This window comes from Lissotriton vulgaris, chromosome 10 (genome assembly GCF_964263255.1).
Source record: "Lissotriton vulgaris chromosome 10, aLisVul1.2, whole genome shotgun sequence".
Classification (NCBI taxonomy): Eukaryota; Metazoa; Chordata; class Amphibia; order Caudata; family Salamandridae; genus Lissotriton; species Lissotriton vulgaris.
In genome coordinates this window covers 224449108-224475656 of record NC_141698.1, presented here as the reverse complement: position 1 = coordinate 224475656, position 26549 = coordinate 224449108, and the positions used below count along the sequence as shown (strand labels likewise).

General features: G+C 46.0%; 1 protein-coding gene across 3 annotated transcripts in view; it reads right to left on the bottom strand.

Annotated features, from left to right (window-relative positions):
* Positions 1 to 26549, bottom strand: part of GTF3C1 (general transcription factor IIIC subunit 1) — a 2762707-nt gene that overhangs the window by 2621809 nt on the left and 114349 nt on the right. For all 3 annotated transcript variants that reach the window (XM_086940909.1, XM_086940911.1, XM_086940910.1), the window contains exon 4: positions 11835 to 11978. In XM_086940909.1, coding sequence (XP_086797035.1) covers positions 11835 to 11978 — 144 coding nt within the window. The remainder of the gene's footprint in view (positions 1 to 11834; positions 11979 to 26549) is intronic.

Below are 26549 nucleotides of genomic sequence, written 5' to 3'. Positions count from 1 at the left end.
GGCTCGAAAGGTGGAGACATTAACCGAGATAGAACCAGGTTTAATTCCCACGGAGGAGAAGGATTGCGCACAGGGGGATACACTTTCTTCAAACCCTGAAGGAAATCCTTGACCACCGGAACTTGAAAGAAAGACACCTGGTCAGGGGACTTCCTATAGGCCACAATAGCTGACAAATGTACTCTAATGGAAGCGTACTTCAAACCAGCCGTTGCGAGGGAAAGGAGGTATGGTAAGATGATGTCCTCCTGCCCTTTAATAGGATCCAAATGATGATCCTTACACCACAAGTAAAACCTTTTCCACTTGAAGGCATAGGATGCCCTCGTGGACGGCCTCTTAGCCTCCCTCAAAATGTTCATGCAGTCTGGAGGCAGGTTCAAATGTCCGTATTGCAGGACCTCAGGAGCCATGCTGTTAGGTTCAATGATGGGAGGTTGGGATGCATTATCCTCCCGTTCATTTTGCTCAACAGGTCTGGTCTGCAAGGGAGTCGTTTGTGTGGACACACAGACAGATGTAGAAGGTCCGGATACCACCACTGTCGAGGCCAGTCTGGAGCAATCAGGATCATCTCCATGGTCGTCCTGAGGAGTTTGGACACCACTCTCTGGATCAGAGCCAGGGGAGGAAACGCGTACGCGAACATCCCTGCCCAATCCAACAGAAGAGCGTTCCCCTGCGTCCCTGGTCTGTGGAACCTGGACGCGAAGGTGTGGCACTTGGTGTTTTCGTCGTCTGCAAACAAGTCTATGGACGGACGTCCCCAGCAACGAAAAAGCTCTTCTACTACTTCGTCGTTTAGCACCCAGTCTGGCTGATCTTCGAAGTGCCTGCTGAGTGCGTCTGCTTTGACGTTCAACTCGCCCGGAAGATGCACCGCCACCACTGTGAGACCTCGAGCGAGGAGCCAATGCCATATTGTCTGAGCCTCTCGAGACAGTGGGCGAGATCTTGTGCCTCCTTGTTTGTTCAGATAGAACATGGTTGTCGTGTTGTCCGTCTGAACCAGGACTGAGTTGGAAGTGATCGCCAGCAGGAAAGCTTTGAGAGCCAGGAATACTGCTCTGAGTTCCAGCATGTTGATGTGGTATGTCTGCTCCTGCGCAGACCACCGGCCTTGAATCTGAAGCGGACCCATGTGTGCTCCCCAGCCGTGCAGGGAGGCATCTGTCACTATGGAGAGGGACGGAATGGGTTGATGAAACGGCACTCCCACCATCACATTGTGTCTCCGAGTCCACCATCTGACGGATTTTTTTGTCGCCTGGGAAAGATGGATATGGTCGTCCCAACGACCTGTTGCCTGGTTCCATTGATCCTCCAGGGCCTGTTGTAGAGGACGCATTCTCAGCCTGGCGTGTGGGATGAGAAAAATGCAGGAGGCCATGGAACCCAGCAGAGACGCCACCTGTCGTGCTGTTGGAGGACGAGACTCTAGCAGAATCCCGCACTTCAGGTTCATGGAAGAAAGTCCCTCCACCGAAGGAAACGCTCTTCCCACGCTTGTGTCCAGAACGGAGCCTAGGTAGTGGATGGATTGTGTAGGCCGCAGGACTGACTTCTCCAGGTTCACATGGAGGCCGAGCCTGTGAAGCTGTTGCAGGCACAGATGCAGATCTTGCGTTACCCGTACCGGGGATGGACCCTTCAGGAGCCAGTCCTCCTGATCTTTTTTGGGGACAAGGAAATATCTGGAGTAAACTCCTTTGCCTCTTAGAGCGCGAGGTACTTCTTCTATCGCTCTTTTCTGCAGCAGGATCGTCACCTATCGTCGGAGCAAGCTCAGTTGGTGAGGGCAAGAGCTCTTCGGAGGGATGCTCTTTGGAAGAGCACGGAAACGTATCCTGTACCCATTTCGCAGTATATACAGCACCCACTGATCTCTTGTGATGCTGACCCACTCTTCCAGGTGTTGAGATGCACTTCCTCCCACTGGAGTGGGCAACGGTGTCAGAGGAAGCCACTGTTCAGGCCTTTCCTCCTCTCGGGGCGTTGGAGGACTGCTGGTGGCCCCCTCTGCCCCTGCTTGGCTTACCACGAAACTGGGGTTTTCCCTGAGCTTTGTTCTGCGACCACTGAGGGGTTTGAACCCTCTGCTGGGCCCCTCTCCCCCTGTCGGACTTGAAGCGGGGCTTGAACTCCTTCTTCTTCTCCAAACCCACCGCTTTCACCGTGTCCAGCTCAGTCTTCATTCGGGTCATCTCTTCGTCCGCGTGTTCCCCGAAGAGGGCGGAACCCGAAAAAGGGAGATTCAGAATCCGATGCTGGGCATCCGGCTTCAGCCCTGTAAGGCGCAACCAGGCCGATCTTCTGGCACAAACTCCATGGGAATAGGAATGAGCCGAAAGCACCGCCCCATCCGCGGCCGTGCTGATCATCTGGTTAGCCACCAGACACCCCTCTGTAACCGTTTCCTCAAAGTCCTGCTGGTCATCTTTCGGCAGCTTGGCTTTGAATCTCTCCATCGAGTCCCATAAGGCTCTGTCATACCGACCCAGGAGCGCAGCTGCACTGGCGACTTTAAGAGTGGAAGCAGCAGAGTTGCAAACCTTCCGACCCCAGGAGTCTTGGATCTTGCTGTCCTTATCTGGCGGGACTGACGAACCAGCAACTGCATGTGTCTTTCTCGCCGCTGCCACGATGACAGAGTCCGCCGGAGGGTCAGACTTCACAAACACCGGGTCAGAAGCCGCAGGTTTGTACTTCTTCGTAATGCGTGCTGGCACTGCTCTGATTGACGCTGGGGTTAGGAAAACGTCCTTGACAGGGTCCATAATCCCCGGAACCAAGGGCAGCAGAGGTCTGGAGATGGCCTTTTTGTGCAAGGTTTCGAAAATGACCGTCGTCGTCACTTGAGGGACAGACATTTCGATGTTCAGTTTAAGCGCACCTCTCTGCAGAACGTCCAGGTACGTGCCAATATCATCCACAGGGGAGGACCTGGACGTTGGACTGTCCGTCAAAGTCGGAGAGTAGTCCCTCTTCGACGATCTGGTAGATGAAGTGGAAGAGGTAGACGGGGTACGTCTATGTCGATGGTGAGAACTGCGTCCCCGCTCCCTCGACTTCCTGGAGCGCTCCTCCCGTCTAGGAGAGCGAGACCTGACCCGATCCCTTGGACGATGGTCTCTTCTAGGGGATCGGGACGCCCTGGGGGATCTGGACGGAGACCGCACAGGAGATCTGCCCCGGGGAGGGACAGAGGTCTTCCGGCCATCCAGTCTAGGGTCTTTTGCAGGCGATCTAGATCTTCCCCGACCATCCCGTCTAGCTTTCCTTGTAGGCGAGCGGGACCTCCTTGGTGCTTTGGCGGGTAGATTCACAGGCGTTGAGCGCCTGGGAGGGCTACGCTTGTCCATCTCCTCCACCAGGTCCTGGAGAGCTGACCTGTGGCGTGGGCTGGCATATTCCTGCATACGCCTGGTAGCCCCATCGTCTCTCCAATGGTCCAGGGACCTGTACCATCTCGGTGACAGCCTGACGCGCCCCGCAGAAGGGTCTGGACGACGTTCAGGAGTCCTGTGCACAGGGCTTCTGGATCTGGAATGCGCAGTAGAGGAGCCCGAGGACCGATGAGAAGAATGGTGAGAAGCAGATTCTGTCACCATGATCGTGTCCGAGTGCCTAGATGTCGAGCGCTCACTCCTCGCAGCCGACCGCTTCCAAGGAGTTGGGGGATCAAACAGTCTCGACCCCGAATGCCCTTGAGAATGTTCGTAGTCTCTCGACGTCGAGCGGCGATGAGCAACCGCCGACGGAGCCTTCTGCCTCGACGTCGAGCGGTGGTGTCCGGTCGTCGACGGGGACCTCAGCCTAGATGTCGAACGACGATGTCCAGTCGCCGACGGAGGCTTCTCTCTTGACGCCGAACGGTCTCGCCCTGTCGTCGACGGAGCTTTTTGCCTCGACGTCGAACGGCGATGGTCAGTCGCCGACGTAAAGCCATGTCTCGACGTCGGATGCCTGTGCGACGACGGCGGAGGGGTATTGGGCACCCTCGACGCCGAACGCTGCCGCTGCACCGACGGAGACCGCGTCCTCGACGCCGATCGACGAGCACCCGTCGACGGCGGAGGAGTCACCCTTCTCGACGCCGATCGTCGCCTGGTTGACGACGGCGAGGTGACGTCCCTCGACGCCGGTCGTCGCCTGGTTGACGACGGCGGAGGGGTAATGGATCTCGACGCCGACCGTCGCCCGGTTGACGGTGGCGGAGTAGCCTTCCTCGACGCCGATCGCCGCCCGGTTGACGACGGCGGAGGCGATTTCGAAGATGCCGCCGGTGCCTTCGATGTCGTCGACGTACCTGGCCTTCCTCTCGACGGCGAGCCCGCCGTCGACGGCAGCTTCCCAGAGGAAAATCCTTCTTGTGGATCTGTTCTCAGCGCCGAGCCCGACGCTGAGATAGAAGGACGTGAAGACTTCTTCTTCGAAGACGAATGGGCCTTCTTGGAGCCCTTCTTCACTGGAGATCTCCCTCTCGAAGCTCTGTGGGCCAGGCCATAAATCCGAATTCTCTCCCTGTCCTATAGGTTGTGCAAGTTTGAACCAACTAGTCCCATTAGTAAAGTGAAAATGAAGATAATATATAAAACACGGTCAACATGTTTCTGCCTATTAAGCCAAATTCGCTCGGCATTCGTCAGGACCAGGAAAACACAGGTGGGAAAGTCTTAGATACGGGCGGCGGAAGTGGCCGTGTGTAGGTGTTTCAGCAGGGAGTCGTTTGGTAACAAAGCCCAAACGTGAAGATTTCCTCCTGCCGCAATGCCCATGGGGCTCATTATCAAAAAATAAAATATTCTATTGTTTTTCCTATAAGAAGGAGCTCATAGAAACTTGGGGAAGACTTTCCCACAAGGAGCCTCGATAAACTACAGGTCGTATTATTCAGTGTCATTACTCCCTGTGTCTGAGCACTTTAGCGTGCTCCGAACAGCGAGTGATATTGTTTTCCTGGTCCTGACGAATGCCGAGCGAATTTGGCTTAATAGGCAGAAACATGTTGACCGTGTTTTATATATTATCTTCATTTTCACTTTACTAATGGGACTAGTTGGTTCAAACTTGCACAACCTATAGTAGTCCAGAAAAATAACCATGTTTATCAATCACTGTTTTAATAGAGTTAGAGCTACCCTCTTATTAAATTAACTTTGAGGAGTAGTGCACACTCTTTTTAAACTCACATTCACCTTCCTAGCAAAAAGGAGGATCCAATGAAGACAACTGGCTACCAGTGTTCCACTGGGGCCTGAGGGTCCTTTTAGCTAGATCTTTGAACACGTGCACTCTATTTTTCCAACTGAAAATAACAGCCACGTCTAACAGTTTAGTACCGTTTCGAACAGAATTTGGCTAGCTCACTTTGTCTGTTGTGTATATTAACACTCTCCTGTTGTTAGAGTTATAGGGCTGACATGACCTTGGTCAATGTGCACTCCCTGACAAAACTGAAAGATGTTCCACAGTCAAGAGGTTGCGGAGAAGGCAGAAGGTAGAGACAACCCCTTCTGAATAGTTTGCAGGACTCCCCCAGTTTGATGTTATGACCCGCCAACCCAGCAGGCATCACTGGATCCTGCCTCCCACAGGGGGTCACAGGGGGGGGTGCTCCCCTTGAAGCGCGCTTCAGAGGTTTTGCAGGTCGTGCTGGGGGAAGGGAGTGGGGAAGGGAGTAGCGGACTGAGCAGTCTGTCCTTGAGTTTAGAGAACCTGCCAGGTGTTGAACCACCAGGGATATGCACTGATGTTAGATATATGTTCAAAGACCTCTTGACACAGGGTCCACGATCCCACCCCGCCCGGTTTGTTGCAATACCACATGGTGGTGGTGTTGCCCGTGAACACCAGACTACTCTTCGCCGGACAGAGGGAAGGAATGCCTTTAGTGCAAGACGAACCTCCAGAAGGCTGATGTGGAGTTGGACTCCCCGGAGACATCTAATCTCCACCTCTCCTATGTGGTATCTTTCACCACTGTGAAGTCTGGTTAGGGAAGGGAGAGGGATCTGCCATTGACCCAATCCTGGTTCGTTAGCCACCACTGCAACTGGCATGTAGTGCCGTCCGAGATTTGGAAGCAATCGGAAAGATACCCCTGATGCTGCGCCCACTAGAACTTCAGGTCCCACTGCAGAGCCCGCATATTCCACCAGGCGTATTCCACCAGCAGGATACAGGAGGCCAAGAGGCCCAGTAGCCTCAGGGTCATTCTGACCGAAACCCAGGATAGAGGCTGAAAAATCGGAATCATAGCCCGAATATCCAGGACTCGCTGCTAGGGAGGATAGGCCCGAAACTGCGCTGTGTCCAGAACCGCTCCGATGAAAAATCGCTTCTTTAAGGGAATCAGGTGTGACTTTGGCACATTGATGGTGAACCCCAGCGAATGCAGGAGGTTAGCCGTAGTCTGGAGGTGGGAGGCGACAGCCTGGGGTGGGCCCACCTTCAACAGCCAGTCGTCGAGATAGTGGAAGACTGAAACCCCTGATCTGCGCAGATAAGCTGCGATCACAGTCATCGCTTTCGTGAACACACGAGGGGTGCTGGTAAGGCCAAAGGGGAGCACGGTAAACTGAAAGTGGTTGTGGCCTACCGTGAACCACAGGTAACGCCTGTGGGCCAGCACGATGGGTGTGAGAAGTTAGCCTGGCATATGATGTCCACTAGTTCTAGTGGGCACCTTGCACCAGTCTAATCGACCCACATTGATGGTGGTTTGTAAAGTCAATCTAGTAGACAAGCTATCCTAGTGGTAGCATGTGAATGTGAGTTTGTTTGAAATTGTTGAATTTATGTTAGTATATTATGTATTCTGTCTTTGTTTGGGGATTCCAATGCTAAATTTGTGTTGAGCATGACCCCTGGAAACGATTGAGTAGTAGCTGGCTGTAGATAAGATTTTTGTAGCTTGACAGTGAACCCTAGTTGATGTAGTAAATCTAGGGTCTTTTGAGTGATTTGAATGTATTTGGTTTAATTAGCCAGTTGGCTAGATTGGGAAGACATTAATGTCTTCCCTTGGCAGATGTGCTGGCATAACTGCTAAGCACTATGTGAACACTCTCGGTGCTGTAGTGATCACAAAGGGAAAAACTTTGAATTGATAATGATTTACTTGAAATTGTAATCTGAGGTATTTTATGTGTGCAGGATGAATTGGTATATGGAAATAGGCGTCCTTTAGATCGAAGGTTGCCATGAAGTCTCCTTTTTGTAATAAAGGGATGATCTCTAGAAGAGGGACTATTTCGAAATGTTCTAATATTATGTAATGATTTAGTGGTCTGAGATCTAGACTGGGGCTGAGAGATCCATCTTTTTTCTGAATAAGGAAGTACCGTGAATACACTCCTTTCCCATGAAATTGTGGTGAAACTAGTTAGATTGCTCCTTTTTGTAACAGAGCTGTTATTTCATGTTACACAAAGATTTGATATTGCATGGATAGTTTGTGTTTGCGAGGTGGAATATTTGGAGGAGTTATGAGCTCCAGACAATAACCATGTTGGATAATGTCGAAGACCCTTTGGTCTGAAATTGTTGAAGACAACCCCTATTTGGTGTTGTGGGGGGGGAAGGTAAAGGTGTCATTGTTTATTGTTGGTATTTGAGGAACGTGTATTGTACCCTCTGCCTCTTCCTTTACAATTATTACTTTAGGAATCTCTGTAGAACGTTTTGGTTTTTGAGGTTTGTCCCAGAGTTTTATATTGTGAACCAGAGGTATCTGTGAAAAATGTCCTTGCCCCTTAGTTGGAAGTGGGCCTACTAAGGAACCTCTTAAGCGGTTAGTTTGCAGAGCTCCCATTGATTTTGCTACTTGTGTCCTTTTAATTTTTTTCAAGGACTGTGTCCACCTGGGGACCAAAGAAAGGTTCCTTGTCAAATGGAAGGTTTAATATGGTCTGTTGTACCTCAGGTTTGAAACCTGACCCCCTTAACCATGCATGCCTACTCATTATGATACAAGTATTTATACTCCTAGCATCAAGAGTTGGTTAATGATGGCAAACTTATCACCAAAACTCTGTGCTCCTTTGGGAGATGTTGGAGAAGCCCCTCCCTTTCACCCATAGGGTCCCTTCGTATCTTGCTAAAAATACTTGGCTATTAGCTATATGCCAATGATTAGATGCTTGTGCTGCAACTATTTTACCAGAGGCATCCATGAGTTTGGGTTCCTTTTCTGGTGGTGGTGCTCCTCCAGTGGTTTGGGAGCTAGCCCTTTTCCTAGCATTGGATACTAATGAGTAAGGAGTTAATTAAAGTCTAAAATAAAAAAAAAAATAGGGTCTGAAGGTGGTAGTTTGTATTTTTTATTTTTTAATTATTCTTGCTTTGACTGGATGTTAAAAAAGATCTGCATGGAGTGTCATACCTTTATGAAGTGGTAAGTATTTTACCCTGCTTTGTGAATTAGATAAAGTTTCAAAGAGGAAATTGGCCTCTATTAAGTCTTTATATAAAGGCACCTGATGAAGTGGCTGCTTTGGCTATGAGATCCTGATAAGCAGATGCATCATCAGGTGGTGATTGATGGGCAGGATACAAATCAGGATCAGAGTCAACATTATAATTGTCCCAAGGATCCCTCTGCTGTGGAGTCATCTGGGATGTCTTTGATCCTCATCTATTGTTGACCGAGGAGAAATTACCTGCATCAGATAATTGAGGAGTGGGTGGTACAGGTGACGTAGGAATGGGAATGTGCAATGGACTAGTTAGAGCATTCATTCTTTTCTTCTTTCGGAGTTGAACAGAAACGTCCGAAGCCTCCTCAAAACTCAACTGCTTCTAAGGAGTTTGTTATTTTGGTGGTTGCACCACATTTTTCTTCTTTCCAGGCTAAATTTGTAGTGTTTTCGGTTTCGGATTGAGCTTTTGGTGAAATTGCTCCAGGATTGGCTCTGTACGAGCCCTAAAAACAAAACATTTCGGTGGTGGAAGCTTTGCCCCTGATGGAGGAAGGTTAGATTTCGAAATGAGTCTTTTTTACGGAGCCAAGACCGAAGACCAAGGTGTTGTGGTCTCGGGTGCAAGGGATATAGAGGTCTGTGCTGTAGGCCGAACTTTCTCAGCCAAGCCAGAGAATGAGTCTTCTGAGTCATGTTTACAGTGCACAGCATAGCTTGTGTGCAGTGGCGCCCAATGAGCAGTTCTCGGCAGAGGCTGAGCATTTGGATTTCGGACGGGGTTGGGGGGGTGGGGGAGGGGGGGGGGGGGGAGTATTTGCGGTACGTTATTTTTGTGCTGGCAGAAGTGTCCCAGAGTCTTCTTCCGATTGAGACTCTGAGTCATGTATGAAAAGGGATTCTTCCTGTGCTGCTGAAGCCTCCTTTTCCTCCTCTTGTCGACCGAAGATGTCGGGGATATTAATTTGCTTGTTCTGCATTTCTTGTCTTCTAGCCCTTCGATCTCGAAGAGTCTTTTTAGGCCGAAAAGGCTTACAGGTCTCACAGGTGTTCTCTTGATCTTCGGGCGAGGGACATAAGTTGCAAACGGTATTTTGGTCGGGGTGAGGGTTTTTGGAGTGGCACTTTGAACAGAAACTGAACTGAGTGCGTTCCATTAGCATGTCATTCTCGATCTTGTTCGAAATGGAGAAGTGTTGTCCGGCCAGGCGTGCCCAGTAGGCCTAAGAGACTAGCCGAAAACCCACTACGAAGTCTAGTATGAGATGTAGACTACACAGATCGAAAATATATATATATATATATCAGACCGAAGGAGACTTGAACCAGAGTTTGAGATAGTACATCCGAACCCGTTGGTGGAAAAAAACAAACCTGAAGATGGCTATGAGCAGTATTTTTGTCCATGGGCTTTGATGCCCCATTAGTGGGATACTTGGCAGAGTTACATAGAGACCTCAAGACGTCTGTCAGAGTGACCAGAGAAGGGAGATGTACCTGTCACTTTGATTCAGGGAGAGGGGTTAGGCAGGGATGCATCCTTGCACCCCTTCTCTTTACACTCTATATAAATGGTCTTGAGGCAGTTTTGACTGCGTCCCACATGGACATTCCGCGCGCAGGAGAAAAAAAGATTCCTGTCCTCCTGTACGCGGATGACGCCGTCCTAGCACGCTCTGGAGTGGCACTAAGCAAACTTCTGTCAGCTTTTGGGGATTTCATGTCCTCACTGGACATGAAAACTAATGTAGAAAAATCCCACGTAATGATAGTAGGAGCCGCAGGCAGAAAAAAAAAAGTCTAAAACTTTTTTTTGCTCAGGGAAGGAGGTCAGGAGAGTTCCATCTTTCCCCTACCTGGGCGTGATCTTTGACGAAAAAGGCAAGTGGGGCCCTCAGCTTTTGGCCAAAAGCAACGCAGTAGCAAGAGCGGCTGCTGGGCTGCTTGGCTTTGCTAAAAAGCTGGGTGCTCGCCCCATGGAGAGCATTATAAAGGTCTACAAATCTAAATGTTTATCGGTTGCCCAATACGGCTCTGTCATTTGGGGGTACACTAATCAGGAGTATGATAAAATTCAAAAAGTTGAAAATAAATTCCTGAGAACTCTGCTCTCTGTCCCCCAGTCAATTTCTACTTACATAATACATACAGAGCTCGGCCTGGGCTACATTACCGACACCCTGAAGGCAGCCCCAGTTATTGGCTGGTTAAAAGTGTGGCTCAATCAGGAGCTCACTCTAAACCATCATATTTTTAAAGATTGCTTAGCCTTGGACAATGTTTATAACATTCCTTGGCTAAAATATGTCAAGACGCAGCTAACTCTAGTTGGCCGACCTGAACTTTTTTCCTCCCCACATTTGATAAATCTAGAAGACACAAAGACAGTCAAAAATCTTTTGACTGAGCGTTATGTCCTGGAGAGGGAAGCCACAGAGTTGAACAAACCTACGGTTAGGAAACATTGTACGATAATAACTGTTCCAGGTATGGAACCATATCTCGGTTCGGTACATAAACCATACCATTGTTTCCTCCTAACAAGATTTCGCCTTGATTTAATTCCTTATATACTGGGCAATTTTAAAAAGTGGTCTAGACCTGAATATGCTGATCATTGTGATTGTGACCAATTTTCTATTCAAGACACAACGCACTTTATCCTGTTCTGTGGTCATTATAAAGAGTGCAGAAAAAAATTCCTGTTGCCTATACTGTGCAATATGGGTTTTACTCAAGTTAAACCTGCTATGCTATTTCTGCAACTTTTATCCAGTTTAAAAGTGGCATTTCATGTTGCTAGTTTTTTGGTTGCTGGCACACGTATAAATAAGCATCGCCTCAACGCCAGGCACTATGTCCTTGATCAATGATTACCATCTATACTTAAATGAACTTTTTAGATTATGGTACAATTTTATTCTTGTATAATGTGTTTTTAGGGTTTTTTATAAATTTTTATAAATTTAAAAAAAAAAATCTTATAAAATCTTTGTAAATTTATAAATTTTCCTGTATGTATTACTATGTGTCATGATGAAATGTTACCGTGTATTGCTCGTTCTTCTTTTATGATTTTAATAATCGAATAAAGAAACTTTGACTGACTGACAGTATTCCCAAAAGGAGTCGCACAGTCTCGTTAACTCCAAGAAAACTTCTTGGAACAAAAACATGTAATCATCCGAGCCCAACACTACCTGGCGGGCTTATGCAAAGCGTGTGCATCTACAGCACACATACCTCGACCATATATTTTATACACCAACAACACTAGATGGCATACTTACGCCTTGCATGCCACACATGCCTCAAACATATTTTATACACCACAAAGACATACTTTATAATTTAACTTTTTCATTCAATCATTTCAAGTGTAAAATCCATCCAGGTTTACCATTATATACCCACCTGTCAACATGAAATCGTTTTAAAAGCAGAAGAATAGAATGTTGGTGTATTCCATTTTGCAGTCTTATCACATGGGACTGCATGGAGATCAGCCCATTTTTATCTAAAACTCTTCTATGATAGTGAATTTTACCAGCTTCCACTCTGAAAAACAATGCAAATTGTTTAAATAAATTACAGAAGTACTGCTTACAGACAACTTTATAGAATTCAAGTAATCGTTTGACATTAAGCGGCAATGAGAATTTACAGAGGTTGCCGGAATTCGGGAACTTTTGCATTTTGTCCAAGGTGGCTTTGCTAGGAATAGTCTTTAGGTCATACACTATAACCTACATTCATGGCTGAAAATCATTTCATACATACTACAATAATAATTCAATATAACTAGTGCAATGCGATACATTACCAAATACAAGCAAAATATATTTTAAACTATCTTAATGGAGAAGATAATTTTATTATTATTACTTTGAGTTTAATATAGCGCTGGCTATACCTGGAGGTATCAGAACACTTTAAAGGTTAAGCGAAGACCAAAAGAAAAACATACAATACAGCATTCAGGTAGTCAACAGTCAAGTAAAAAAGAGTGAATAAGAATACAGTGTAGAGGCAAACATCTTGCTCTAACAGGATGCTATTAGCTGAATATGTCAGTTACAAGATTAACGTTTTTAATTCAAAGCACCAAAGATCATACTACTGCACTGATCTTATCAATGATGGCATAGAAGATATCGTGAGTGCTGTAACATGTGGGGTGATTAGCAGTGCATGGAGACGGCCCAAGCTATAAGTACCTTAGGGCACCTAAGGGGATCCCCTTTTAAAGATCTGGGTTTAATCCATCATTTTTTTGCTCACCATGCCACCCCAGTTTGTCGGTCAACATGTTTCATGAAGAAATGCCATGATCCTAGAGACACTAAAGGACATGAAACATGTTGACCGACATCTTTACTTAAATGTGTGACGAGATTAATAGATACTCCTCTTACAAGTTTTGTATATTTGTAATCATGACAAGGAACTCACTAACTAAATTTGGTTCAGCTGGTTCCCATATTCATGTTTAATTCACATCCCCACACTCTACTCACTTTCATATGTACAACTCACACACATCCATCATCAGCCAAGACCACAGGTAAAATATCTCTGGCAAAGAGCCCCCCTGCAGGGCCTGTTGGCATTGCCGGGCCGGCTTAACAAGGATCAGCCCGATGATGAAGCATGACATCCTTTGAGGTGTGTGAGGGCCCTTATAGGAGAACTCCCCTTGGTCGTGACCCAACCCGTTTATTTGTTTAATTAATGATCATCCCAGCGTGTGATCTAAGTTCAAGCAACTCTGTCTTGTAACATTTACGTTTTTTTCATCAATCCATTGATTTAATTTTTTTTAAGTTATTGGAGGTGAAGACATTTCCCACAAAGAACGAACAGACAGATCTTTTATTGCCACATTAAATACTTCCATGTTGGAGAATATGGATTTCTTTGAACTTCATGCAAGAGCCTGGCCTAGACAATTTGAGGTATTTGTTTTTATTCTTTTCCAAACTGTATTCTCCTTTTCGTGCAAGGATTTGATTAAACAGACCAAATTCTAACCTTATCTGGGCCGGCGAGGCTTTGCATGGTAGATGAAAAAGATCTAAAAATTTTTTATAGACAAATTGTATTTAGTGTTGCTGTGTCTCTTCCCCACATTTCCTCGCTTCCATACAAGATAGTTGGTAGAAGTTTGGTAGATCTTATTTTTAATAGTGGTAGATGGCTTGGAGCACCCAGTGACCTCCTTAACGAGTAAAATGGCAATAGTAAAGAATTGCCTTTCCTCTGCAGTTGCATCTTATGCTGTTGGAAGAAGCCCTTCTTGTAGAATATTACTCCAAGGTATCTATAAGCTTTGACCTGCTCCATTTGTCGTGCTTCTAGGAACCACTTCTATTTTTTTTGGATCTTGTTGCTTACTTCTATCACTTTTTATTTTTCCATTTATTACCAAGCTGGTAAGCAACAAATAATTTAATAGTTTATTAGTTGCTGAAGTCCAACCTTTGTTTGGCTTAGCAAAATCACATTAGCTGAGTAGAAGAGATTTGAAATATACTCTTGCCTCCTAACTTTGGAGGATGTGGTTTACTTCATCCAGCGCTCAAGTTAAATCAGCAAAAACCAGATTTAATAAATATGGTGCAAGAACACAACCTCGCTTTAGTCCCCAAGAGGTTTTAATTTTTCTTGACAGAAGGGAATAATCACCTATTTTCACCATTATCCATGTATAAGGAATTACTTTTAAAACACAAGAAGGGAGGTTTAGTTTAGCCAGCTTTTACCAAAGAAGATAACGCTGAACGCAATCTAATGCGGATTTAAAATCAACAAAACGAAGGTAGAATGGCTGCTTGCATAGTTTATATTTATCAACCATACTGAAAGAGCTAGAATGTTAGTCGAGGTGCCTGATCCTTGAGCAAACCAGGTTGGTTTGAAGAAACAATCTGCTTCTCGTCTGCCCAATATAATAATCTTTTCAGAACTATCTTTGAGAAAAGCTTTGCCCCAGTTTCTTGAAGCGTGAGAAGGCGATAACTTTGCGGTTGCCACCACTCTCCTTTAAATATGGGTGCTATTATAAGGCCTTCCAAGGATTCGGGGACTCTTTCTGATGGACGAACGCTGTTAAAAATTTTCGATAGGTACCCTGCCCAGAAAACCGAATCGGTCTTATACAGGGCTTGCGAGATACCACTCGGGCCAGGTGCCCAGTCTTGTCTAGTGCTTTTAATTAGATTAAAAGTTGCACTTCTAAAATATTGATTGTGTGTTCCCCTGGATACAGGTATGTTTTAATTTCTGTTGATTAAAATGCTTTATTAAGATACCTACACCGGCAGATTCTGTTATGGTTGAAGTTGTAATCTTCACTGGGGCCCTCTTCAAATTATTAATCATTCTTCAAAAAGCCCTTGAATGTTTCCCTTTACTGAGGAACAACGCCTTAGCCCAAAGGGTTTGATTTGGTTTTATCTTCTCTTATCATATTTCTCCAGAAATCATTTTTTATTATCTGGCTTTAGTTTGAAGTTCCCGATTCCCTTGATGCTTCCCTACTGGAAGCAAATTTCTATTGCGGTTCCTGTTCAAAATAAGACATGATGCTGATGTTTTAATCCCATTTAGATTCTGTAAATTAGTTTTTAATTGCAGGTTAGCTGATTTGGTTTCCGAGGATTGGACACTTAATAATTGTTCTGTAAATTCTGTCTACTGCCCCATCGGAGACCCTGACTAAACTGAATAGCAGTTTTTAACCAGGAGTGAAGCCGTCAGAATAAATGAGTCTACTGGTTCTTCCGAACAAAGATAATTCGTTGTTTTTCTTTCTCCCAGAAGGTATTCTACTTTTTTATGGTACTTGTGTTGGGCTTGGATCTCGAAGATTTGTTGGCTGTGGTCGTTTTTGCCTGTTTTATGAATCCAAAATGAGGTTATTAATTGAAATAAAGGTAGAGTTGAACAGTAAAATCAATTCTTGATTGCAAACCTGCAGCCCGATAGGTCCATGAGTGTTGTTTTGATAGCTTATGGTCAAAACTCTTAGACCAAGGGATTTGAGATCTTTTAATAAATCTAAACCCTTTGACCCACTGCATTCAAGGATACTGTATTGATTAGGGGTTAACCATATACAATCTTGCTTTTATCTCAGCTAATTTGATTCCTCTCAGCTAAATGCCACAGCAAATTTATATTAAAGTCCCAGGATATCATAATTTACAAAGAAAATATCTCTTGAATTACTTCTGATAAATTACTTGTTAGATTAAGGGACATCGACTACCTTGCCTTTGAGTCCAGTTGTATAAATATTAATCAGAACAAGTGTATTCCTGGTGTATTTGTGTCACTTCCTCAATTTTACTAATAGGAGGTTATTGTCGTCCGTAATCATCTATTTACTTGTAATATTTAGTCCATTAGCTAGAAATGTCACCAAGCCTCCTCTTGGACAACCATATCTCAATATTTGAATAGCTGGATTAAAGTAGCCAGTGAAGCCTTACATCACAAATGGCTCGGTTGCCAAGGTTTCGTGTATTAGAATGTGAACATTTCTGAACAATGCATTCATAATAGTGTTGTGTCTTTCATACCATGAACAGAATTCTATAGTTTCCTGTAAATAATCTAGTTGTTTTTCCTGAAGATTTTGACATTGTGTTTGTCAGGCACAGGAGCCATCATATAGGGCCACTGTTAACCAGCCTAAATTAAGTTGTTACACTACGTGTTCCTAACTGTGGATTCACAGCTGGGATTACCGTTTTGCCGATTGTTTTTTTTAGTACTGAATATACTTTCATATTAACATTCGTGCTACTGGACACTTTAGCAAGAACAAAAGGAACCGGTAAGAGATTGATTGAGGCTTCCAGACTTTAATACCCCAGTTTAAGGAGGACTCCTTTTCTTGTAGCACTTTTGCAGCTAGGTGGTTCAAAGTCCCAGGTCACCAGTGTAGGTTCTTGTGTATTAACATAATGAATCTATTAAATTTCTATTCCAGCCTTATCTTCTGTGGTGACTTTTTCAAGAGCTGGAATTATCATGAAAAGAATTACAGGTTTCCACAATTTCACCAGTGTAGGTTCTTGTGTATTACCATAAGGCTGGAATAGAAATTTCATAGATTCATTATCTTCTGTGGTGACTTTTTCAAGAGCTGGAAATATCATTAAAAGAATTACAGGTTTCCACAATTGAGAATGTCATGGCTCCCCCTAGACTGATGTTCTGGTACAAAGTTCTTTTGGCCAATTTCATCCACAGGAGCGCAGGTGACTGCTGCATTGCCTATTGGATCTATTGGCTTTGGCCTCTTGCGGTGCTCAGCTGGATTATGTTGATCATTTAACCAAACTTTAGATTTCCTCCTAGGTCCTGGGTTTTTTAAAGACACCTTTGGCATAGCACCCAGTCTCCCATCTCAGCCGGCTAAGGCTCATCTTACACCTTATGCTTTTTATTCACAGTCTTTTGAGGTGACCAAATATTTCCCATATGATTTTGGCTTTGATTTAGCGAACCAAGTCTCACGGATGGACTATGGGTCGCTGTGACTATTGCACGTTTTGATTCGGGAACTGTTCTCTAGCTTTTGGTAGATTTTCTTCCTTTCCAATTTCTCCTTGCATCCCTCGTTCCATGTGTAGGTGACTTGGATCTGCTTCTTATGGTTACCCCCACTTTTTGCGGATGTATCACTGTTTCCGACTTAGTCTGACTGGGATCCTGCTATCCAGGACCCCAGTCTAGCTGCTTTCTCCTCTAAATTGATTGCATGTAGTTTAGGTACACTCCAGATTGGATTCTGGGGTACCCTTATAAGTCCCTAATATGTGGTATACTATGTACCCAGGGCCTAGGTACCCCATAGGCCTCCCAGGGGCTGCAGCATGTATTCTGCCACCTGTGAGCGACCATTCAAAATGGCACCACAAGTCTGCTACTTCAGCCTGTGTAAAGTGGTGCATGCACCCCTTACTTGGATATAGGTTCCCTATATCTATCCATATCACTGCACATATAAACCTATCGGTCCCCCCTATGGCAGGCCTAATCAATCCTGAAGGCAGGGTGCTGGGTTTTATGTGAGAGGGTGCTCCTGCATGAGCAGAGCCCCTCTGTAGCCTTCGGAACCTATTTTCCGGGGTGGTTTGTGATGCAGCCAACATTATATATTTTAAAGTGCATTATAACCTTGCGGTAAATGCCAACTCTAAAACGGCTGCTTAGAAACATGTTGTGTTTGGTGTCAAACACCTTGGAATCATACCTCCACACCAGTAACTGGTGTGGGAGGTACGATTCCTCCCTTGTAGCTCCACTACTGTGAGTCACTGGGCTACTCAGTACCAGCTTTCTAGACCTGGGCATCACAAAATGGATGCTGCCAGCCACAGACACGAGTCTGCCCTCCAGCTGCTGAGCTCGAGCAGGGGAAGGCCTGACAATAGGTTTCCTGTCAGAAGGAGGTGTGACCAACTCCCAGACAGGCTTTAGTGTATTGGGGCTCAGTGGGTGCACTCAGAGTGCCAGAAAGTCTGCACTGGGGGCACAATTGGTGTTCCTGTGCATAGTCCAGCTGAAACCGGTTGCAGGAGCCATTTGCTCTGGCGCGAAACTGGGCTAAGGACATGGGTGTAGCCATCCCTCTGTCCTGACCCTCCTATACGTGGGTCCCCAGAGTTTGTCACACCCCTTCCTTGGGTATAAAGTAGGAACCCTGACTACAGGACTTTAGATTTTACCTGGATTAAACTCTGCTACAGAAACTAAGTACTTCGACGATCTACACTACGTTGAATGACTGAAGAATCTCCCTTGGAGTAAAAGAGTTACTCTCCTGCAAGCAAAAGACACACAATTTGATGGAAGGAATGCAGAACAAATCAAAACATTCACCCCCATTCAAGAGATCTGGGTTAAATCCATCATTCTTTTGCTCACAATGCCACCCCAGTTTAGACCTGGCCATAGGCACATCAGTCTTGACCCTGTGTCTCATGGAAACAGTCAAGCCCGAATTGCCAAGCCAGGTCCTTCCTGGACAGTAAACAAGCACCCTAGGACCGGTTTCGGGGTTTCACCCATCTTCAGCCAGGATAGCTTGATTCCAGTGGCACAGTGAGCCCAGGACCCAGGTCTGGGCATACCTGGCGCACTTCGGCTAGAAAGCAAAAGACACACAATTGATTGATGGAATGCAGAACAAATCAAAACATTCACCCCCAGTCAAGAGATATGGGTTAAACCCATCATTATTTTGCTCATCATGCCACCCCAGTTTAGACCTGGCCATACACAAATCAGTCTTGACCCCGTGCCTCATGGGATCAGTCCAGCCTGAACTGCCAAGCCAGGTGCTCCCTGGAACTGAAACATTGGGCGCAGGGTCAAGACTGATTTGCATATGGCTGGGTGCATACTGGGATGGCATGGTGAGCAAAACGATGGATTTAGGCCCAGATCTCTGTGCTGGGGTGAATGTATGGCACTGTTCTGTATTCTGTCCATCAATAGTTCTTTTTGCGATCCTTCCCTGCAAGGCAGGCATCTTTAATGCATCTGACCGGTTTGCATCTCCTGAGGACTCCGAAGATTTCTGCAACATAGGAGGTGGGTTCCCAAAGTCTCGGAGGTCGATTTGCGCTCTCAGCAATTCTGAGCCCAGTATCCCTCGTGGGGACCATGCAACCCGAACCCCTGTGCACCGCATACTTTTGTAGAAGCATATGCTTTTTGGCAATCCCCTGTGGCTGTGCTTTGGGCTATGTGTAGACCTGACCCAGAGCAGTATTTTCACCTAAGGTTTCTTGTCTACACTCCACGAGTGTTCCGTGGGCTGTTTTGTGATTCAGCTCTAGGTCCCTTCGCAATATCTGGTCAGTTGGAATGTTGGTCCCTGTGAAAGTAACTTTGACTTTCCGTGGGCTTTCCTGGTTGCTCTGGACATGCACTGACTCTCCATAGCTTGACCCTGCTTGTTCTCACCGAAGCTCATTTCCTCTGCCCGTGTGGGTTGCAGTTGCCAAGGCTTGTTGGTGTTTTATCCGGACACTGACGCCCCAAGCACTTGACATCTATCGTGGGACAGCTCACCTCCGGACTTTGGTAGTCGTCTCCTGTTCCCCGTTTCTGAAGAGTCTAGCATCGCGTCATCTCACCTGACGCACCAGACATCAGTGTGCATTCGTCTATCGTGCCCCTGGTCACCCTGAAGTGACCCAGACTCTGTCCCCTCTGCTTTCAGGCTCTTTTCACCTTGGATCCAGCCTTTGATTCCACCAGCCACTTTTCATCTTCCCGGCAGCAGCACTTCTTCGCATCACGCCAGTGAAAACTACGCGGGTTTCCGAAACCACTTGACCCCTATGTACCCGGCTCCTCTGGGAAAGGCAATACGGGTACCTCGGTACTCTCAAGGGTGCTGGTGCTAGAACCTTCTATGTTCCAAAGGGTTTGCTTGAAGTCCTCTCCGACGTGTCCTTAATCTTTAAAATTCCAACGGTGCCTTTCCCATAGAGTTGTACGGAGCTCGAGCCTGTGTTCACACACTGCACCCGTCCTCCGTGGGTCCTCTGTAGCACTACTTTGGGTGGCTCCTTGGGGTCCCAGCGATTCTATGTGCTCTAGGCACTGTGTCTAGTTGAGTCTTGGTTGTTACAGCACTTATTTAGTATATGGTTTGGTCTCCCCGGGAGATTATAGACTCGTAAAACAACTTTCTTAATTTGCCTATAAGTCTTAGCCCGAAGGCGGCTCTCCATAGCTACCACTAGGATAGCTTTCAATAAAGGTGGTCTTTAACTTAATCATCAATAAGGGTTGTTTGGACTGATGCAAGGTGCCCACTTTAATTAGTGGACAGCATATACCAGGCCAACTTCTCACACCATGCTTTACCCGAATCACTGATGGCTTTAATTATTTTCACAGTTGTTGTACAATTATTCTTTACATCAGGAGTAATTATTGCACTACATAGTTTTATTTCTGGCTTAGCGTTGTTTTTTTGTTATTGTGTATGGTGGAGAAGATTGTTAGGGATCGAAGTGTGTACTTCTGATCAGTGGCTTCTCCCATACCAACCTTGTCTATCTCCTGTAATAGGTCGATCACTTGACTCATTTCCACAGCCTGCGTTATTTATACTAGTGTCACTTCGAGACATTCACAATTTTATCTGTGGATGTAATAGGAATTTTGTTACCGCCGGCAACGGCCTCATTTATTTTTAGAGCTTCAATTAAAGTGGTGTTGTTAGTTTATTAATCAGTTGGCAACAAGTACACTCCGTTTACAATGTTGCTGCTTGGGTTTGAGCTCCCATTATTAGGTTATTTAATAATTGCAACTTCTGATCGATCCCGGATACTGCTTTTGCCATGATGTTAAGATGATCTACTTTGACATCCCTCATTTGATTGGCAAGTGAAAGCTTCCAATGTGAGTTGGGATGTCCCATATGGCTCCTGAATCAATGATTGGTGCAGGTGAGGGCTCTCAATTTTAGTAAAAGTCACAGTCAAATTTCCATGGAGTCTTCTTTGCCGCGATTGAGCATCGTTTATTCCCTGTTTCCAGTCTAATTTGTGCAATATTACTATTGTGAAAAAAGTGATCCGATGGACCTTCCGCAGTTTTTCAGCAAGCGACCCTTTCAAGAGTTAGATTGCCACAACACCTTGCAGCCTTTTTTGCACAGTTTTCAATTTTGAGGATCAACAGCGGAATACTCATATTTGGTGTAGTTTTGAAGTGCTGCTGCTCGCTTTGACTGCTTACTACATGGTGTATTTGCTTTGTTTTACAATTCGAATCCAATAATTTTTCTACATCTCTTTGATCATTATTGACTTTTACTTCAATTGCCTGTGGAACGCCGGATTTTAATAGTGATCATTGAATTTTTTGAAGAGACTTTTGGGGTGAGTATAAACTAATCGAGGGTTAAGGAGAATGAGCTAATGAGTGTAGCTCCAAATCTGTAATGGTATCTCATTGAGGATTTTTGTGTTCCATTATTCCCGATTTGGTTCTGTCCAAACCAGATGTGTAATGCCATGAGTTTAGTCCATTATGGTAATTTTGACTTTCGGAATTGGTGTGATTGTTGATGGAAGAGAACACATATCCTCTTGATAGACAACAATGCTCCCACTGGATCTTTTAGAAAGTTTAATTTATATGGAATTTATGTTGATTTTCCAAACAGTCGATACACTGGTGAGATTAAGGGTTGAATATCCACAATGGTTTTTACCTTTGATTTTTTTTACAGTTGACAACACTTAAAGTTTTGTTCCTTCTTATAGGGGGCGAAAGGCGGTCCCGCACACGGCCCGATATCATGATTCAATCTTATGCAGGGTTGTGGATTGATTTTCTCTTCTGTTTCACCTATAGTTTAATGTTTAAATATTAACTGAATAGGTCTTCCTTGTAAATTCTTTTCCTCCCTGATGATTGTAGACAGTAGAAAAGCCAATATTACGTGATGCCGCCTCCACCCGTGTCCTGCAACCACTCTACATGGGAGGGAACACGTGCACCAGTGACCTCTGTTCCTGTAGTTTTGTACCAGATCAATTAATAAATATCAAGGAGAAGAAAGGAAAGCCCTGCTCCCAGTCGGACATCAAACCAAAAACCTACTTGTGGCCACCAATTGCTGGTTTCCTCTTAGGTGGCACCAATGCTTCTCCTGATCCATTTTTCCCCATTTTCCATGGGGTCCTTCTGATTGAGTACTCCTCTGCTATTGACGGAGTACTAGGATACCAAACTGTACACAGTCACTTATTGCCACAGTGAGGCCTCTGCTCCCTCACCAGTTTTGCTGGCCCCACTAGCACTCCGGAATTCTCCCCCTTCCCCCAAAACTGTAGGCGATGAGTAGGCATTAAAGCTAGTATTAAAGGGAACAGTAGTACTGGGCAAGAAACAAAGGGTGTTTATATTATATGTGAGGGAAGCACTATGGCAACGTCTGCATGTGGGAAAGGGTGTTCCACAGCTTCTGGAAATTGGCACTACAGCAGGAGCTTACCAGGTGCCCCGCAAGCAGCACCCTCACCTAGCTGGGCCCCTTCAGCAGGGGCCTGGGCTCACTTCTTTGCGGCGGCTCACTACAGCTGCTGCTGCAGCACTCTAGTGTGCTAGGATCTTGCTCACCCTGGTTGCAGACTCTCTTGCAGGTGGCGAGCCTACCTCTGCTACTCTGCGCTAGTGTGGACAGAGAAGGCCCGTTTGGGGAGGCTTCGCTGGTCAAGGTTTGAGAACCGGATCACAGCTTATACGCTGCAGCCACGCTCCAACCAGGAACTGTGCTCCAGCAGTTATCCGTCCGCGTCTTGATCAGGAATCTATTAGATGTGCCTGTTCGACATTCAGAAATGAATGAGTACGGCCGTTCAGGTGTTTTCATCCTTACAGTTCTTGAATAGAACTTTGCTAGCAAAATAAAGTACTAGACTGTAAAGTTTCCAGGACAGCTTATTAGTCGCTATCCTGAGGTGATGTAGTTGTTCACATCGTTTTATCTTCCCTTTCAGAAGAACTCATTGATAATAGTGACCTTCCCCTGAAGAAGGGCAATTCCATCCTGAAACGCATCGAGGCAGTCAGACAGGGGACCATCTAAATGAATTTGTTTGCAAATGTCAAGACTATAAACATGACAAAATGATGACAAAGTCACAGAAAATATGTGTAGGAAGGTACATCCTGACTATGGTTGCCCCCAACTTTTTGCCCTGTGTTTTAGCTGGTTTTGGACATAGTCGACCTGGGACCCTGCCAATCAGGACCCCAGGCCTACTGCTCTCTCTTTAAAATGGATTCCATGTACCCTAGGTACATTTCCAATTGGTACTGGGCCACCCTATCAGACCCTGTAACCCAGGGCAAGGGTGTACCCAGGGCCGCCAGGGGCTGCAGCATGTATTATGCCACCCCTGGCTGGCCTCCTAAATTTGACACCACTGGCTGCCTGACAGCTGGGGCGAAGTCGTGTAATCACCCTTTGCTTTAGATATAGTAGCTCTATATCTAACCATACAATGGACACCCGAGTCCCTATCAGTCACTCCTATGGCAGGCCTTGACAATCCTGAAGGCAGAGTGATGGGCTCGCGTGAACTGTGTTCTGGCCCGAGCCGAGCCAGTTGCAGCTTGCGGAGAAAAGACCCAATGGCTGTTCCATGATAACGCGTGCCACATCGGTAACTTCGGTGTCGCGTTATCAAGACATGTCGAGTAAGGTGTCATACGAATCGGGATGCTGCCCTCTCACCAACTCTGGCGACGAGGTTAGCATTCCGCCCTTCTAGAGGGACACGACATGTACGTAACTGTGAACCCCGGTTAAAGTTAACGAAAGCCTCAGCTCCACAAAATGGATGCTGCCACCACAGACACGAGTCTGACCTCCTGCTGCTGGGAGTCCTTCCAGCGAGGAGCGCTTGGACAAAGGGTTTCCTGTCGAGGGCGGTGTTCGCACCGTCCCAGACAGGGTTTGTGTATTCTGGGTAGGTAGGGCTTTTGCGAGAAGGTGACTGCGGAGTGGCACCCCGGTGCTCACTACGCATCTGCCGGTTAGAACCAGTTCCAGGGGCGACAGCCCTGGCCTGGGGAAAGTCCGGCAGGGGAGAGGGGTGTAACTACCCCCCTTCCTGGTCCCACCCTTAGGGCAGGACCTAGTCATGTACCCACCCCTTTCTTTAGGATAAAGGCCGGAGCGGGGACCCTTCCAAATTAGATCATCTTTGAATCAAGAATACTTTCTACGAAAGGACTTCAAGACTCTTCTCAAGATTTCTCCCTTGTGGCTAAGGAGTAGTCACCCTGCATCAGCGGGCACCATCTAAGAACTCTGCGGTTTGCTGTAAGTCCTTCCTCAAGGAATCCGACGGCCCAGCTCGACGAGAACCGGCTTCCCTGGCACCTCTGACCTCTACCCCCGTCATCAGCTCAGCTGTGATCTGTGGGTGCGACGAGACCTCGAGGGACCGGCCATCATCAGAACCTGCACGCTCTTAAAAACCAGCACGACCATCGAGGTAACTCTCTGGTGAGTGCTCTGGGGTCCGAGAAGCCCCGACCCTGAGCCGCTCCAGCTCCGAAGTGCAGTCCCCCATCATCTCCACGATCTGCGTGGGGCCCTTCTGCTCGCTGCTCAGCACGTTGTCTGGTCACTAGCCGCTGGCTTGTGTCCTTCTGTGACGACATCCGAGAATCATCACTGCCGGTCTGGTTGCTCCAGACTGGCCCTTGCTTCCATCTTTTCAAGAAGCACCCCGGACCCTCCTGGTCCACTCAAGACGCCGACAGCGTCATCCGTCGTGGGACAGCTCGCACCTCCACCGTGGTCGCCGACAACGCCTCCTGGTCCGTGAGACTGCAGAGCCTAGCGTCGCCCACTCACCTGGTCGAGGTGACGGCCAACTGGTGCCTTCCTGGTACCCTCTGACTACTGGCTAGTAGTACGAACTTGGTCCCCTCTGCTTTCAGGTTTCATCAATCTCCGATCCAGGCTTGGATCTCTACGAACTATTCATCACTGGTCGCCGGCCAGCAACTCCTTTTCTTCCGGCTCCTGGCTCGTCAGCGAAGACCCCGACGCCTGTAAGACTTGTGCAGCCGCAGCCCTCGTGGCTAGGTAACTCGGCATTTCAGTGCCTGCATAGCCTCCTTACTCTAGGGTCCCGAGTCCCTCGCTTCCGACTTGCCTTAACCTTTCCGTGTCCTCGGACACTTGTCTTAATTGTGCACTTAAAGTATTTGCTAAAGAGATTTGGTTTGTGCTAAGTACCCTGTCCTCATAAAGAGTACAGGGCTGTTGTGATTCTTAATAAATATACTGTTTATTTTCATAACACTTGTGTGGTGTCCTTTCACTGGGTGTTCAAGGGGTACATGTGTGGTAAACAGCTGGCTTAACGCGCCCTCTCGAGTCTTTAGCCTTAGACTGCTCGTATCCACGCTACTAGGATAGCTGGTCTATAGGTTGACTTACAACCAAACACCATAAGGGTCGTTGGAACGATACATAGCGGTCGCTAGAATAGCGAACGTTGCATATCGGGCCAACTTCTCACAATATGGATTTTAATGTTTGAAATCAGTTGGAAATTTTAATGAATAAGGGAACTCTCTGAAGCACATCAGACAGCATAGCAAAAGGTTATCCAGTTTAAAGGAGACACAAACCGCTGCATGGTGAGTGCAAAGAGACCCCAAAAGTATACATCCACAAACTGCCTGACAAATGAATGCAAGACACAGGCTCATACACACAGACTCAAAGGGAGTAACTGCTGAACTGCTGGGGGCGGACCCAAAATTATTTTCTGGTCATTTGTTTTCACAAAAGGACTTGGCTATACCAGACCCAAAATGATAGCCATGGCATTGGAGCTGGTCATCTTGGAAAAGGGTTTAACAGCAACCCAATGACTACCTCATGGCATGTACTTCATTTTCCCAGACAGCCCTGGCTTTTTAGCCAAAACCACCTTGAATATTTTGTTACATATTCACATTTTACTAGCTTCAAAATTTCAATATGTACACACCACTTGACAAATTTACTACATGATTTCACATATTACAAATTATGAATCAAGTTATGTACCCCCATCTACAAATTTAGCAATACCATTCTGACTGTCAATGCCAATAAAAGATTTTGATTTTGACAGAACCGTTGCACTAAATCAAATCAAAATATCTTTATTCGACTGACAGGAAAGCAGTCATAAAAGTACACAATACAATAATATACAGTTCATTCATACAAGAAAATAATTTATATCTTCCAGTGATCTTAGGAGAGAAAAAGATAATAAGCGAATATTAAAAAGGCATAATGCAGTGGACCTATGTGCATATACTTGATCAAGACGGAGTTGTATCTGTAACATAGTTCAGTTTGGAGTCATCCTTCCATGCTTAATCTATACTTTAGAGCTGTTTTTAAAAACTTGCATATAAAAAAAGTACTGTCTTCATGCAACATTTGAAGGTATAGAAGAGCGGGCTTAATCTGTATAAAATTCATCTTTTTAAGCAACGGTTTTAAAAACATGTTACGCGGACTTGAATAATAAGAACAAAGGAATAAAAAGTGAGCCAAGT